This window comes from Pterocles gutturalis, unplaced genomic scaffold, assembly GCF_000699245.1.
Source record: "Pterocles gutturalis isolate BGI_N339 unplaced genomic scaffold, ASM69924v1 scaffold29847, whole genome shotgun sequence".
Lineage (NCBI taxonomy): Eukaryota > Metazoa > Chordata > Aves > Pterocliformes > Pteroclidae > Pterocles > Pterocles gutturalis.
The window spans coordinates 72,079-88,802 of record NW_010113774.1 but is presented as its reverse complement, the minus strand read 5'-3'; the positions used below and the strand labels follow the sequence as shown (position 1 = coordinate 88,802).

At 40.5% G+C, this 16,724-nt stretch overlaps 1 protein-coding gene across 1 annotated transcript in view; it reads left to right on the top strand.

The window, feature by feature from the left end:
- GRIA4 (glutamate receptor, ionotropic, AMPA 4) overlaps positions 1–16,724 on the top strand; it is a 93,706-nt gene that overhangs the window by 8,199 nt on the left and 68,783 nt on the right. The window contains exons 2-5 of the mRNA XM_010074626.1: positions 6,045–6,152; positions 8,131–8,289; positions 10,297–10,464; positions 12,094–12,198. Of these exons, the coding sequence (XP_010072928.1) occupies positions 6,045–6,152; positions 8,131–8,289; positions 10,297–10,464; positions 12,094–12,198 (540 nt within the window). The remainder of the gene's footprint in view (positions 1–6,044; positions 6,153–8,130; positions 8,290–10,296; positions 10,465–12,093; positions 12,199–16,724) is intronic.

Here is a 16,724-nt window from a genome sequence, read left to right as displayed (position 1 = left end):
TTCCCTACAAGCTGAATGAGCCTTTTGGAGGAGTAGGCTTTGAATGCAAACAACTTTAGCAGCAGAAGAAAGCAAACAGCCATGCTCAGGGCACTGGTGAATGGCCTTTGAGCCATCTCTCTAGGGTTTCTTCCCTGGCAGCTGCCTGTGCTGCAAAGGGCTCTGCGCTGCCAGCAGGTCGCGGGCAGAGGGGCTGTGTGGGAAGCACCCTTCCCCTCTACTCAGCTGCACATGGGGCAGGTGTGTGCACCACTGTGCTGGCTCCGTGCCTGCCTTCACAACAGAGAAAGAAATGCCAATTTGTAAGGAGCCATTTCTGCTTTGTTTCTTGCCTCCTTTAACATCCTCTCTGGTGGTTGTAGGCTGTTAACAGTCCACCCTTTACCCAACAACAGTGGCCTTTCACAAGTACCAGCTGTTAAAATTAATCTTGTTTCTCAATTGCTTTTTTATGGCTTTGTAAAAGATTTATCCTTGCTTCAGATATTGGATAAAATCCCATTTTGGTTGTGGTTTATATCATCACCATTTCTGACACAATATTTCAGGTCAGGCCTCAATCTTCCATCTTTAACAAGTCTCTCCACTTTTTATATTGTTAGACAGACTTCATTTTATCGCAGGTGTTCTTTTTCTTAAGGTAGCGGATTGCGACACAATAGCAAAGAGGTAAACCTTTGTTAAAGTCCCATTGGTAATGCACCGCTATCACCCTTTGAAGAGATTTAACTGAAAATAAGTCCTTTTCATTCCAGCTGCACTGACCTCCATCTTTTGGAAATCATAACGAGGAACATTTCATGCTACAGGAGTTAAGCATTCTTTTAAAATGAGTTATATGCAATATCTATTTCACAGTAGTAGAGAACAGGAGATGACTTGGGGCCTGATTCTCTCTTCAGATGCTGATATAAGTCTGGAAATACTTTTTATCAAAGTCAGTGAACTTGCCACTCCTTGGGAAAAAAAAAAAGAAAATAATCAAAGCAGACACTGGTAGCTCTTCTTTTCAATAGTGGAATAGTTTCTAATTTTCTAGTCCAGGCTATTGTTCAGCTAACTGGAAAGAACAGTATTGTATGATACAGTTGGAAAGTTCAGAGTTGTGGCTTAAGTTGAATTCTGATCTCACTGGCCCTGCTTTTACCACACTTTAAGTCGGTAGAATAATTGCAGTTAAGTTTGGTTACCACTAGATTCACTGAAATCAGAATAACGTGTTTCCTTAATTGAGTATGAAAGATCAGCAACTAAAAATTCTCACAATGTACTGTTCTTTTTAGTTTCTCACACATAGATGCCTTAGTAATGTGAATAGAGCCTAAGGCTGGTTGTTTTGTTTTTTTTTTTTCAAAGTTCACCTTTCTATGGACACTGGCATACAGAATTATGTTTGGGAAAAAAAAAAAGTTGGATTAGATTCTGAAACAGCCTTGATAGCCTAGTGGCCTTAGTATTTCACTTTCTTTGATTCTATCCTGTTGCATTTACTGAAAGGAAGTATTCACTAACAGTATTCACTACTAGGTAATACATGGAATGGCTCTTGTTGTCTTTCCTGTTTATTGTAATTTGGGAAGCAGTTTGTATTTTCTTATTCATTCTTCTTCCAAATGATGTTCATTATTTAATAATTTATTGAGTTTTACAAATAAGAGTATAAAAGAGCTCCAATTCTAGGTGGTAGCTACCCTGGTCATTGAATTAAAACATGCAAATCAATATAAAAGAGCTGGTGCGGCATCCTCTGCTCTCATCCTTCCCCAAAGAAGTCCCAAATCCGTTCACCCTTCCCAACACTTTCTTCCCAAAATCTCCCTGAGCAAGCTGAGGTCACCTTAAGCTCTCACTGCCACAAAGGCCAGGTGCAATATCTGTGTGTGTTATTCAAGGAGAAGTAAGAGTGGGAGTACAGAGCAAATATAAATGTTTAGAAGGTGCAAGTGAAGAAGTACTATGTGAGGGGGAGGAATGGATCTAATCCCACTCGCTCAGGTTACTGGCACTAGAACAGTTTTGAGACAAAAATCCTGACAGAATGAAAAGGACAGTTACACATGAGGGTCCTCCCTGACCCACCATGACCCTGACCTACCATGTCAGCAGTTTCATGGTGTATCACTGCTTATGTGACTGGCAAAGCCCAATTTTGGTGCCTAGCCCTGTCGCAGGTTTTGCAGCTGGCCGAGGTGAGAGCCAAGCCAGACCTCCTGCTCCCTGGGCAGAGCGACCACGGGTGCCTGGGGCAGCGTCACCCTCTTCAGGGCCTTCCTTTTTGAAATGAAGGAAGGAATGCTCAGCCTTGTGCCCCCTGCCCCATGGATGCTCAGGGCCTGTCTAAGAGAGCAGGGCCCACAGGCACATAAAGCATCTTGGTTGAATGCTTTGGAAAAGAGGAACACGCTCTTTTGAAATTAACCTGATTGCAGCCATTTACTGTGCTGCATTTCACATCAAGGACAGACTCAAAATACATGAATTGGTTTTCTTTTGGATGACACCAAACAAGAAGATATGCCCAGAAGCCCCCCTGAAGTACACGGACACCCACTGTGAGTTCAGTCTAGTGACCAGGTTAGAGACAGTCCAGAGTAAAACTCTGAAATGTGGATGCTATGGATGCCAGTTCCTTAGCACCAATGCTTTTGCTGTACAGATCCTATCCTATGGACTTCGATGCTTGCTGATGTAGGTATTAGGCAATGCAACTCTGCTCTCTCTCTGGACTGTGACTGAGCTTGGTCCTTAGGTCTGAATTTAGGGTTGCACAAGGAAATACCTGGGGTTTTAAGGTGCCCCCAAACTTAGTGAACTTCTACCTCATCTGCCAAAAATCTCAGTCTTACTTTTCCCTTTCAGAATAGGTTTGCTGGATCTTTCCTCCACACACACCTCAGCTCTGCCATAGAACAAAAATATTGTTCCCTCACTCACCAGCACTCATCTGTTTAGTTTGTGGTTCAGGGCAATATCCACTGTTACATGTATGGAATGGTTGAGGTCTCATCTCTGTTAAAGCTCTAGTCACTGCTAACCAGTTAAAGAATGGAGAAGAAAAGTGTGAGAGTTTGCATTCCAGACTCAGCAGCTGCCAGAAACTCCTTCTCTTGTTATGAAAGACTTAAGTTCATTGTCTCAATTTATCTCAGTGAAGAACTACAATAGAGACAATGGTGGTTCTTCAGGTAGCAAGAATTCATATCCCATTTTATAGATCATAATCTGCAGTTTTGAGTATTTGAAGGAGAAAGGTGACTGTATGTGTATTTTGGATATTTGAAAGTGTGAGATGCTCACAGAAAGCTGTCTCACTAAACAGGCATTTTTTTCCCTAAATCATAAGCAATTCCTGATTTGGAAACTGTGTGTGATCAATAACCATAATATTTTCAAATTCAAAATCAGAATTGTCTTCAGTCTTGGTTGGAAATTCAAGCCATGTAGCATCCTTTCTCTTTTCAGTCTGCATGATCAACATTCTTAGGGTGAAATTCATCTCAGTTAACATTAGGCATATAAAATGTAGGTGTCTACATCAGAGCTAATCACCATCAACTCTTTTTCTAGTCAGCGCAGAAAAATATGTACTTTCAGGGCACAAGCTGTCTAATTAAATTTAGACATGTGCTTTAGGATAAGATGAATCATTTCCTCAAAGTGCCTGCTCTTTCCTCTGATCATAAGGAATTTAAGACAACTAGATGATACATAAATGTATACCTTTATCACTACCCCCAGAGACAATTTTCTGAGAGAATACACTGAAAAATTCATTTTTTTTCCAAAGATATTCTGTATTGTTCACACTAAATCCAGGAATTCAGCAGTCATTTCTACATGCATTTGCTAGGATCAAGCACAGAAGCAAATCTGGTTAATCATTCACCATATTTAGTCATTTTGATGGTGACAAGTATGAACATGTATCTAAAGTACCTCAACGGTTGCAGGTTGATCATGTGCTTGTTTTATTTGACTGATACATTGCAATGATTGTCACAATTTGTGTTACACAACCAAATCAGGGAACAGATCACTGAGGGTCTTAATTGCCAAAGCTACATCAGCTTCCAAGAGCTTGAAGGGACCTGCAGCGATTTGCCCAAGCTGAGGATCTGGTTATCATGTCATGTACATCTTAAATCATGTCAGTCCACTTATATTCAAACTGTGATTCTGTAGTTATTTAAAAATGTGAGGTTTTAATCTATATCAGTTTCCTTGTAATGAGGAGGCAAATGTATTTTCATTAGCATGTTTTATTGGTGTCAGGAATCAGATCCCTGTTGAGGCCATTGAACCAGCAGGGATGTGAACCCTTTGTATTCAGTGAAAAAAAAAATGTCTCGACAGCACCCTTCTCACATGCATTGAATTGGTGACAGGGAAAAGTGTGATTTCTCCCTGTTGCTCTCTGCAGCCCCCCAATGAAATGGTAGCAATGGTATTTAATCACTGATCTTAATGGGAGCTTTATTGAGTCCAAAATGAGTGATTCATTTATATGAAGAGCAACAATGTCATCATGGCTTGGGAGGGAAGTGGGATTTTGGGGGCTTTTTTAGCTTATGTTTTGCTTTTTAAATATTATCATTTTAGCTACAGAGTCTAAAATGAAACAGAGGTTGGGAAACAAGAAGAACAACAGGATAACAGAGAAATTGCTTGTTCACTTTATTGCTTTAAAATAATGAAATTAAAACAGTTCTGACAAGACACTTAGCCACATCTCTTCGATCTTCCCTTCCACTCTGCTGTAGAAGCAAATTGACTTACTGGAACAACACAGCTAGGAATCAAGCATTTCCAAGTCTTAATCTGGATTTGAATCCTGGCCCCTTGGATGTCTTTGTCCAAATTATTTAGTCCTTCAGCAACTTGCCTCTCATCTCCAAAATGTGATATTATTTTTTGCAGCACTGGTAAAAGGAGCTGCAAGGCTTAGTGAATGTTTGTTCTATCTTTTGAACATGAGGTGTGACCCATGAAGGCAAGGAGTTGCCAGTTCTTCAGGACAAGGCCTGGAGCTAAGATTTTAAAGCAGGAAAGGAGACAGGTCTATAAGTTTCCCATTACCTGTTGAGCAACCTGCACCACATAGAGAACTTTTGCCTGTGTCTTATTTAGTCATTTGGAAGAAAGCTCAAATGCTTTGTGGAGATGAGTACATGAGGAGAAAAATGCTCACATATTGGGGCTGCAAGCAGGCTTTTTCTAAATGAGTGGTAAATTATAAAAAATAAGAGCTAAAAAGATTCTGTACTGGTATTAAATGGAAGCTGCATGTTACAGGCAATGCTGTTAGTTTCTTTAGTAAAAACAACTTTAATCTGTAATGAAACTATTGCACCATTTTTCTGCTGACAAAATAGTCTCTCATCAGTTTCAATTTTTAGCATGTTAAATAAGAGACATTCCATCATAGCAGTGGCAATCATATTGATACAAGGTGTAGGTTGACATAGTTTTTGTCTAAACTCTGTTGTTGATCTTACCATATCAGGACTGTAGCACCTGCACATCATGGTTGTTCCCTTTTTGCATCACTTGATGTCAAATTTTGGCAGCCTCACCCTTGCTGTCCGTTCTTGGTCTATCCTCATTCATGACCATGCCCAAAGTCTTTAGGGTATCACTAAGAGCTGAGCAACACTTGTAGTACTTGACCACCTCAAGGGCAAACAGCTTTGATCTTGAGAGATGAAAACACAGTTTGATTCATAAATTCCTCAGTTATTTAAAATGGAAAAGTATATCAGCGGGTAGGCTTCCTAGATAGTGTGTGACCTCCTCCTTCTTAATTTGTACCTCATACATAATTGCTCTATTTGATAAAATAGCATACTACAGTAACATTTTAATTCATACAGAAGACACTCAGACTACCAGTTCATTACTTTACTCACTTTCATTGTAATTTTTTCCCATGAGTAAGCACCTGGAAAGTTACTGCTGTCTTATTAGATGAAGACTCTCAACATCATATTACTGATGTTATATAATTCAGAATTTATATCTATTTGGCTATGAAAACACCTTTCTAGATGAAACAATATGACATTGTTTTTTCTTTTGTCTTTCTTATTTCTCTCCCACAGATTGTGAGCGTGGGAAAGCATGTTAAAGGATACCATTATATTGTTGCCAACCTGGTAAGATACTTTTCTAGTATTATACCCCTGCTTGGTAAGTGAAACGCTCAGTTTTTGCTTTGAAGTTATAGCACTTCACACAACATTTGCCATTTGTCACTAATATGTGGTTGTGCATAAGAAATTCTTTATGGTGCATAAAAGAACTTGGTTTTGTTGTTACAGCCATCTAGACAAGAAGGGCACAGTGCTACCCTCTTGAATTTTATCAAAATCAATGTAACATGAAGGACTACTAAGTGTATCTTGTGGCTGAATTAGAATTTACAGAACTACACTATGATTTTTGACTCATCTTGTTAATATTACTAACATAACAATTCCTGAGGTAGCTTTTCTACATTCACCAGGGAACATTCATTTTGCTGTAAGATCAGCTATTTCCAGTCAAATTGCTAGTTCAGTATTTTCACTGCAAGTCTAAACTGCCTATTCACAAAGGTAATGTTCAGAAGAAGGCAAAGAAAGAGTAAATGCAATATTTTATTAATAAAATAACCCATTCTTTAAGCCAAAATACCTGCCTGGCTAACTGCAGTGAATGTAGGACAGAGTCTAATGTATGTTTTAAATTGTTTTCTTTTTACTCTTCCTCAAGGAATTTTAGTTAACATGAAATATTTTATTGTGCCTTGCTGTTCTTGTACCTTAACTTAAGATCACTTCAGATTATTTTTAGGACCTCAGGCATTTTAAACAAGACATGTCTATTCTCTTAGGTCTTACAAATTAGATTTTCAGCATTACAAATTTATAGTTCCCAAAGTAATTTTTCCAACGCGAAATAGTTGCTGTAAACAAGGAACTGGATGTTGCAGTCAACTGCTAGTGGGATATACAGTGGAGACAGTCACATCTGCTCATCTCCTTCAGCAGGGGCACACGTTGCTATCTACTGGCAGTTCAGTAATGTGAATAATATGACTTCCTGGTGTGTCACTTTTTTTATTTACTGTCAGTATCCTTTAGGACATGAATGAAATCCCCGTCCTTAACAAGTTCTTTCCCTGGGATATTGGGTCAGTATCCCACAATTTTTTTCCGCCTTTCTTTTTGACTTGAGTGTGATAATACACTTCTGTTTGCACTGATAATCGCCGATGAGAGGAATTTAAGGAAATAAAAAAATAAGATAACTCTGAACTAACATTAAACGTAGCAGCTGGGAAGGGAGCAGAAAGATTCATGCTTGCTTCTTAGCTTGCTTTACTAGTTTGCATTATGCAGTTTCTTGAAGTTCAGTTATGTCTCTAAAGGCAAATTTTACTTAAGAATTTGCCTTTATATGTGCTGAACAGATTAGCCTGAGAAACTAGTAAGTCAGGAAGTATTATTTTTTCTTTCAATGTTGAGTGTCACTCTAGGCTTTAAATATGTAGCAGAACTGGGAGCTACCACCATCATATTTCACAAAAGTGTGATTCTGATGTTATATTTTCCTTGCACTAACAGTGAGATCTTCATGTGCTGTCTCTGCCTTCCAATGTCTGTTATATTATCTCATTATCTCAGCTTAAACAATGAATCCTGGAATAAATGTATTCACACAATAGTGTTGTTCATTTTACAAACATGCAAAGAATCGGGGATATACTGGTTAAAGCACTACTACAGTGCTCACTCAAATCTGCCAACTTTGATGGAAATTAGATTAAGGTTTTAATATTCTGCAGACACTTTTCAGTTGATTCGCATAAGGCATTTATTCAAAAGCTGTCTGCCACTCCCAGCAATGTGTTTCTTAGCTGTCAAGACCACCCTAGCAATAATTTGGAAATTAACTTCTTGGGTTTTTTTTCCTTGTTTATTACACAAATGGAAATTATGAACAAAGGTTCAATATTATTCTCTAGTTTTAAGTCTTGACTTCTAATGGAAAGTTGCTGCTGTACATTCTTTATGCTGCCTTGCTGACCTAGAAGAGGTTGGACCCACAGTGGTGTATGAGGACAAGCAAAATCTTAAATTGATTTTCTAGGGATTCAAAGATATTTCTCTGGAGAGATTTATGCACGGAGGAGCCAATGTGACTGGATTCCAGCTAGTAGATTTCAGTACCCCGATGGTAACTAAGCTGATGCAGCGCTGGAAGAAGCTGGACCAGAGAGAATACCCAGGATCCGAGACCCCACCAAAGGTACTGGCTGATCTGAAGCACTACCAACGATATCACTCCAGTGTTCTCATTTCTGATTAACGTTGCTGAATACATGAATGAAGACCTTAATATTTAGGAAGAGAAGGTGGCAGTTGATCTTAACTGTTACTGGCAACTAATTATGCCTATCCTTATGATTGTGTGTTAGAAACACAAACTGCAACACATTTCACTGATGTACTTTAATGTCCTTTGTCACTTATTCTCCAACTTCATCCTTTTACTGACAGGAATTAAAGGTCAAATGTTTAACTGACAACTTATTCAACCAATTTTACATGAATTAGTGCAATTATCTAGATTTACTTTGAGTGCAGAGCTTTCCCGACAGCTGAATTCTTCTGTATATGAGATATAACCACAACTGTAAATTTAGTGCCCATAAATTTTCATCTGGAGTTTCCTTTGGAAATTCTATTCACCTCAAAACCTGGTGTAGTAATCACTTTCAGGCATGATCTTACAGTGAAATTACATCCCAGTGTTCCTCTATCCTAATCCCTTGCAGATGGATAACAAAATATTTCTCTCACCTATAAGTGTCTTGGCAGGCAAATCACAGCATAGTTCTAGATATGACTTCATCAAAATTGTTCTGTTATTATATGTGCTAATGCATATCAGACCTAGTTGAGACTGGGATCCTTTATGCTGGGCATTGTGCAAAGATAAGCAATCAGCTCTCCCTTGGCTGGGAGAATGTTAGGTTGTCAGAGTCTAGAGAAAGTATCAACATGGATAATACAAAGCATAGCTACGTAATTCAGTGAATATTCAAAAAATTTATGTTCTAGAGGGAAAAAAAACAAAAACAAAAACAAAAAAACAACAACAACCAAGGATGCTGTAGGCTATGGAGTGCAAACATCCCAAAGTACTGGTGACAGGAACAATTTAGTCTATAGGACTCCTTGCCACATGAACTGGATTGTGCTGCCTCCATCTGAGAAGTAAGCACGATTAATCTGAATCACACGTATGGATAACCAAAATATGAGATTCTAAAGATAAACCATGTCCCAAAGAGCTTACAACATGCAGGACAAAGGAAAGGAAGGAAATTAGGTTGAATAAGTGAATTTAAAATTTGGAAGTTACAGGGCATATCAATAGCAGCCCTGGGCATGTGAACAACTTCTCCTGGTGCAGTGTGTTCATCAGAGGACCATACTGAAGAAAACACCCCTTTGTTTATGTGGCTCCAGAATATCGTCTGTTGAAAACTCACAGACTCACAGAATGGTTTGGGTTGGAAGGGACCTCAAAGATCATCGAGTTCCACCCCACCTGCCATGGGCCGGGACACCATCCACTAGACCAGGTTGCTCAAAGCCTCATCCAGCCTGGCCTTGAACACCTCCAGGGATGGGGCATCCACAGCTTCCCTGGGCAACCTGTTCCAGTGTCTCACCACCCTCACAGGAAAAGATAAAGCATTTACTGTAGTTAGTGTAGAAACACAGACCATTCAGCGCTCTATGTTATTCAGAGAGCCAACATAGGTTTTCCAGTAGGAAGAGCATTCTTGATCATTCTTAACAATTCCAATAGCCTGGATGTCTGCTCATTAGCCGTGCATTTTTTTCAATTATATTTTCTCAGTGAGTTACTGTTTCTTTTTTTTTCTTTTGAGTAAGTTGGGGGGGTGAGGTTGTTTCCTAATGTATAGAACAACTGGAAAAAAAATTTAAGACTTTTCTATTTCTGGATTAATGTATTTCTTTTAATGTATTTCTTTTAACAATTCTTCAGAGGCAGATTTCTCTACCCTGAAGAAATAGTTTTAAAGCTGAAGCTACTGAAATGTACTCTCTTCAGTCCTGCATTTGTTCCTTAGACAAAATAGCTTTTGATTTTGAGGAGAGTTTTTTTTCTAAATTGAAGTGTAGAAGCTGCTGCAAATGAATCAAACTAGAAATATCTGAGGCAGCTGATTTTTGTAAAGACATGCCAACTCTAAAGCGGTGTGTTTGTCCATCTATTTAGTATACATCTGCACTAACGTATGATGGAGTACTTGTGATGGCTGAAACTTTCCGTAACCTTAGAAGACAGAAAATAGATATTTCAAGGAGAGGAAATGCTGGTGATTGTCTTGCTAACCCTGCAGCCCCATGGGGTCAAGGAATTGATATGGAGAGGACATTAAAACAGGTAAGGATAGACTTTATTCTAGTGATCTTTGGATCTTTGGATACTAGTTGTACACTATATGATTTGAAAGCTATTATACACAACAGCAGTAGTGGGAAAGGGGACATTTATCTTTCAATTCCCATTTGGAAACAGCTGGGGCTGTTCTGGTTGTTCTGATTTATAACTTGGAATGAAGGGAACTACTACTATTTGAAACAACGATTACTTCTATTAAGATAGTTGGGACTTCTTCCATTGAAGTGGTGAGCTCTCTGTTGCTTTTGCATAAAAACTGGGTGTACAGTTATTGTCATTTAAGGAAAAAGGTATAGCTATGTAATATAACCCTTCAATATGTTTCTGTCATCCTGAATAAAAGTAGATTTCTCCCAGGGAAATCACATAGGTAATATTTTTTTCTTTAAAAACAAATAACCCAGAGCTAGTGTTCTCTGATGTCAGGATTTTGAATTCCTGATGAATACGAATGCCTAGAAAGTTCCAGATCTCTGTCAAGATGATTTAGCCCTTCCTTTGAATGGGACAGTAAGAAAACAAAAATCCTGCAGTAGAATTTAAATCATTGCAAATGAGCAGGCTCCACTCAGGAGAAACTGCTGAGGAGAAGTGACTGCTGAGAGAGCTGGCAGCTCTGTGCCTGGAAGCCAAGGTTTCAGTCTTGGAGAAAAATCTGCAGAGATAAAAATGGACAGAGGGAAGGAGTAAGTGGTTTAAATCCACATCCTGACTCTTAGGGATATAAATAAAGAGTTTTGTATGCTTCACATACTCTGTGCAGATGCACAGATGTGTAACAATTGTGAGAAGCATGAAGTCAGGCTTCTGTATTAGGGTGGACAGCATGAGCCTTTGAATCTGGACAAAGAGGTTTGCATGGCTGGATCCTGATACAATCAAAGACAGCAGCAATATCTCCATGACTTCTTTGGGAATGAGGACCATAGTCTGGGTACCCTTTGGTGAGGCAGTAAAGCACTGAAAGACAAAAAAAGTTCTGGTTTCAGCTGAGACACAGGTCATGGAAAGCCGCCATTGACAGTCTTATGGCTTTACATCTGTCCTTCTTTGCTCTGAGGCTTTGAAAACACTCTGTTTAGGCTTGTGCACGTCAGCCATCTTCTGTGATAGTAAATAGCTTTGCTGGGGCCAAGGTTGTTGTCAAGTTTACCTTGATAAGCCATATATACTCAATTTATACATTTAATCCACCGGAGTGTAAACTAAAAGGATATATGAGCTCAGGCCAAACATCCTGTAGGTGTATTTCATGTGATCCAAAATATTCTGCAACAGTGATGAGAATAGTAAAAAATGTACTGCTCTTTAGGACCTGCAGCTGGAAAGTGTTGAGCTGCACAGCATGAAAGAAGAGAAGGTCCATTGTGTGTCTTTGTTAGCGCTTAGCTACTGGCATATCTAAGCCTATTTTGAGCACGGTTTGACAGGAAAAAGGAACACAAAGGAAAAAGGACTAACTTCTTTGCTTTATAATGCCTGTCTATTCTAGAGTACTGTTGTTATGGTAATCATCTAAGGACATAGCCAGGATAACTTCCACTACTCTGTGACATTTGGAATAAAGAATATAAGGCTGGATCTTCATAATGCCTTTTATTCCATTTCTAGGTTCGAATACAAGGATTGACAGGAAATGTTCAGTTTGACCACTATGGTCGCAGAGTCAACTACACCATGGATGTCTTTGAGCTGAAGAACACGGGCCCTCGGAAGGTGTGTGCTGACAACGTTTAGTATCCTGATAGCATATAAATGAGTTACGTATCATGAAATTATTTAGTAAACTCATATTAGAGTGGACTCTGTGTGGTCTAAAAAAAGATTATAGATTGAATATATGGATAATATTTGTGGTGGAAGCAGATTTAAACTACATTTTCTACTGGAGACTATTATTCAGGGCAACAAATTGGGGAACACAAAAACGAGTGTGCATCTTGGAGAGGTGGGATGTCAGTCAGTCAAGCATACTAATGAAAACCAGACAGATGGCATGTTCCTAGGCTGCTGGGTGATAAAAAATGGTCAGAATTCGGAGTACTAGATATTTCTTGTATCTTATCAAAAGATTTCTATCTTGCAAATTACTGTCATTTTTAGGCGGGGTCGTTTGTACGTTCTGTATAAACATGAACCATAGACAGTAACTAACATAGGGCTTTGAAGAGGGAAAGGAGAGGAGAGAGAAGGAAGAGAGAATGCCCTGAATACTTATATTTTCTGAAATTAATTGCAGGTATGTAACCCTGCGTGCTTGATTGGTTTCTTGTCAGCAACTTGGGCAAATGCACATTAATATATGTCTAAGCATATAGCTTATCACTCAGCCCAATCATGTTGAAAACATAAGCCTGGGTACTTTGTTAACCCTTTCTCTTTTGTGCTGAAATTTGTCCATTTTTCGTAGTATAAAACAAATAAAGAGCAGAAAATGCACTCAGGCTCAAGGATTTTATTTCCTTTGGAGACACTGTGGCCTGTTTTTTTAGTGAGGTCATCAGAACAAGAAAAAGTGAGAAGCTGATGGTGAATATGAGAATCATGGCTGCTTGAGTAGGGTCAAGGCAATCAGAATGGAATTAAATAGTTCTCTGCTTTTGGGCCAGAGTTGGCAAGCCCAGTAAATAGTACCCTAGGTGAACTGTGTGTCCCTGAAGACAGTTACGTGCCACAGTGATGAGGAGGCAGACTGTTAAAATACAGACCCAGAGCAGAATTACACACTGAGATGAACAAATTGCCAGTATATCCCAATATAGAGCTGTAGACCAAAGTAAAGAGTGTGTCTGTGTATGAGGCATATTTGTGCAGTTGCCTTTTGAAAGTATGACAGATGGCTGGAGAATAAATTGGGAAAGGTGAGTCTGTCTTCCTTCTCTCTAGGGAAGCCCAGTGTCTCTTGACAGGCAACGTGTATGACCTTGCTGCCATTCCATCTCCCTTCCTGGCTGAGCACTGCGCTGTCGGCAGCCAGGAGGATGTATAGGTGGCTGGGGTGCATCAAAGGCAAGTGGTGAAATATGACCTTTCCATCCTCAATTCCCCATTGTACAGGAGCGAAGGCAAGGTGGAAAAGATGTGGACAATTAGGGCACAACTTCAGGAAGTCATTCAGGAATTTGCTTGGCAGCTAACTGTCAAAATAGCCAGATGTTCCTTTTTCAACATTCGTCACCTGTTTTGGGAGAGGTGTCTGGCTGTCACCGCTGCAGGGATGTCCCCACCCTCTCTTCTGGCCTGCCATTTAAGGGGAGTGTGTCTGCAAATAGAGGAGCTATGTCTGTGCTGTCTTAGAGTTGCAAGGTGCTTTTCTTACCTTTTCAGGCATGCTTCTCTGCCGCTCTTAAGCCATTACCTGTCTTTGATATAAAAAGCCATAACAGCTTTGACAGAACCGGCTACTCACAGGAATTTATTTCTTGTGTGTTGCGTAGCATTTTATATGTGATCATTGGACCAATTCTGTGCTCCAGCCTGACAAATCCTATATGATACATGAGAAATGGCTATACTTAATTGAACTAAGAGGCCTTCACTTTTAATGTCTTCTTCTCATGTCCTACGTAACGTGACTTATGAGTCATCCAGCAATATCTAGCCTTTCCAGTCAGAGTAATGCATGCCTCTAATCTTTGGAAAAGTGATTTTTTTGTTGCACACAGCTTTAAGGATGTGAACATAGAGTTACAAAACAGCACAGCTAGTCAGAGGCAGACTTCCATATACTTTAGTAAAATGGGAAGCAATAGACAATGCTTGTATATAGTTTCATTTACGCAGCATTTCTTACTTGGTTCTTGTCTGCAGAACAATAACAAAACCTGCTGGTGAGGGGAAAGGGTGTAAGGAGAGGGATCACGGAGATCACAGATGGCTCCTGTGACTGGAGTGTCACAGTGGAGGGATACAGGCTCTTCAGGAAGGACAGGGAGGGGAGATGAGAGGGGGAGTTGCCCTTTATGTAGGAGAGCAGCAGAAGTGCATGGAGCTCTGCCTGGGGATGGATGAGGAGCCAGATGAGAGTTTATGGGTTAGGATTAAAGAGAGGACAGGTCAAGGTGACATTATAGTGGGTGTCTGCTCTGGGCCACATGACCAGGATGAGCAAACGGATGAAGCCCTCTACAGACAAATAGGAGCAGCCTCATATTCACAGGCCTTGGTCATCATGGGGTACCTCAGGCACCTGCATCTGCTGGTGGGACAATACAGCAGGACATAAGCAGTCCAGGAGGTTCCTGGAGTCAATTGACAACAACTTATCCTTACAAGGGATAGAAGAGCCAATGAGGAAAGGTGCTCTGCTGGACCTCATACTTACCAACAAGGAGGGGCATGTTGGGGCTGTGAAGGTCAAAGGCAGCCTTGGCTGCAGTGAGTATGAGCTGGTAGAATTCAGGAGCCTAAGGGCAGGGAGAAGGGTGAAAAGTGAGCTCACACCTGAGGAGAACAGACTTTGGCCTCCTCAAAGATCTGCTTGGAAGATAAGGGGTAAGGCCTTGGAGGGAAAAGAGGTCTAAGAGAGGTGGTTAATATTCAAGGATTACATCCTCCAAGCTCAAGAGCGTTCAATCCCAACAAATTAGAAGTCAGGCAAAAACACCAAGAGGCCTACATGGGTGAACAAAGAGCTCCTAGCCAAACTTAAACATGGAAAGGAAGTATACAGAGGGTGGAAGCAAGGATGGGTAACCTGGGAGGAATTCAGAAACATTGTCTGAACATCCAGGAATGAAGTTAGGCAAGCTAAGGACCAAATAGAATTGAATCTGTCCAGGGACATCAAAGACAACAAGAAGGGCTTCTATATGTACACAGGTGACAAAAGGATGACTAGGGAAAATGTGGGCCCTTTGCTCGATAAGTCAGAGGCCCTGAGTACACAGGATATGGAAAAGGCTGAGACACTGAATGCCCTCTTTTTCTCAGTCTTTACTAGCAAGACTGGCCTTCAGGAATCTCAGGTCCCAGAGACAAGGGAGAAAGGCTGGAACAAGGAAGATGTACCCATGGTGGAAGAGCATCAGGTCAGGGAATACTTAAGGAAACTGGGCATACATAAGTCCATGGGCCCTTATTTGATGCACCTACAAATGCTGAGAGATGTCATTGAAAGGACACCTTCAATGATCTTTAGTTGATCATGGTGACTGAGAAAGTGCCTGAAGACTATAAGAAAGTAAATGTCACTCCTTTCTCCAGGAAGGGCAAGAAGGAGAAGTCAGGGAACTACACCTTGATCTCTGGGAAGGTGATGGAGCAGCTGTTCTTGGAAACCATTTCCAGGAGCACTAAGGACAAGACTGTCATCATGAGTAGTCATCATGGCTGACTTCACCAAGGGGAAGTCATGCTTGATCAACTTGATACTTCTACAGTGAACTGACTAGCCCAGTGGATGAGGGGAGAGCCGTGAATATTGTCTACCTGGACCTGTCAAAGGCACTAAGGCCTTTGACACTGTCCTGTAGGATCCTTCTAGAGAAGCTATTGGTGTATGGGCTTGGATAAGCAGACAATGAGGTGGACTGACAACTGGCTGAAGGGCCAGGCCCAGGGGGTGGTGATCAGTGCTCTGAAGGCTAATAAACAGTGATGTACCCCAGCAGTCAAAATGGATCCAGTCCTGTTTAACAACGTCATTAATGATCTGGATCTGGAGGAGTGGCTGGTGTGCCAGGGGGTTATGCTGCCATCCAGAGGGACCTCAACAGGCTGGAGAAATGGGCCAACAGAAACCTCATGAAGTTCAACAAAGGGAAGTGCAAAACTAGGCTCTTTTCAGTCATGCCCAGGCACAGAACCAGAGGCAATGGGCACAAACTGACACACAAGAGATTCCCTCTGAACATCACAAGCGCTTTTTTACTGAGGAAGTGACCAAGTGCTGGCACAGGTTGCCCTCAGAGGTTGTGGAGTCTCCATCCTTGGGGATATTCAAAACCATGTGGACACAGTCCTGGGCTTTAGGTTGAGCAGGGGGGGTTGGACCAAATGACCTCCAGTAGTCCCTTCCCACCTTAATCATTCTGTGATTCTGTCATTCACCATTCATCATGTCATCAAGATTTAAAAAAAAAAAAAAAAAGGAAAAAAGTAAACAAAGCATATACGTATACATGTAAGTGCACAAGACAGTATAAGATTTGGCTCCTAAATTCCAACTTGGGCAACTAACATGAAAATTTGTTGTCACAAACTTTGAGTATTCTGTTGCCCTTAGTGACTTGTGGGCTTCA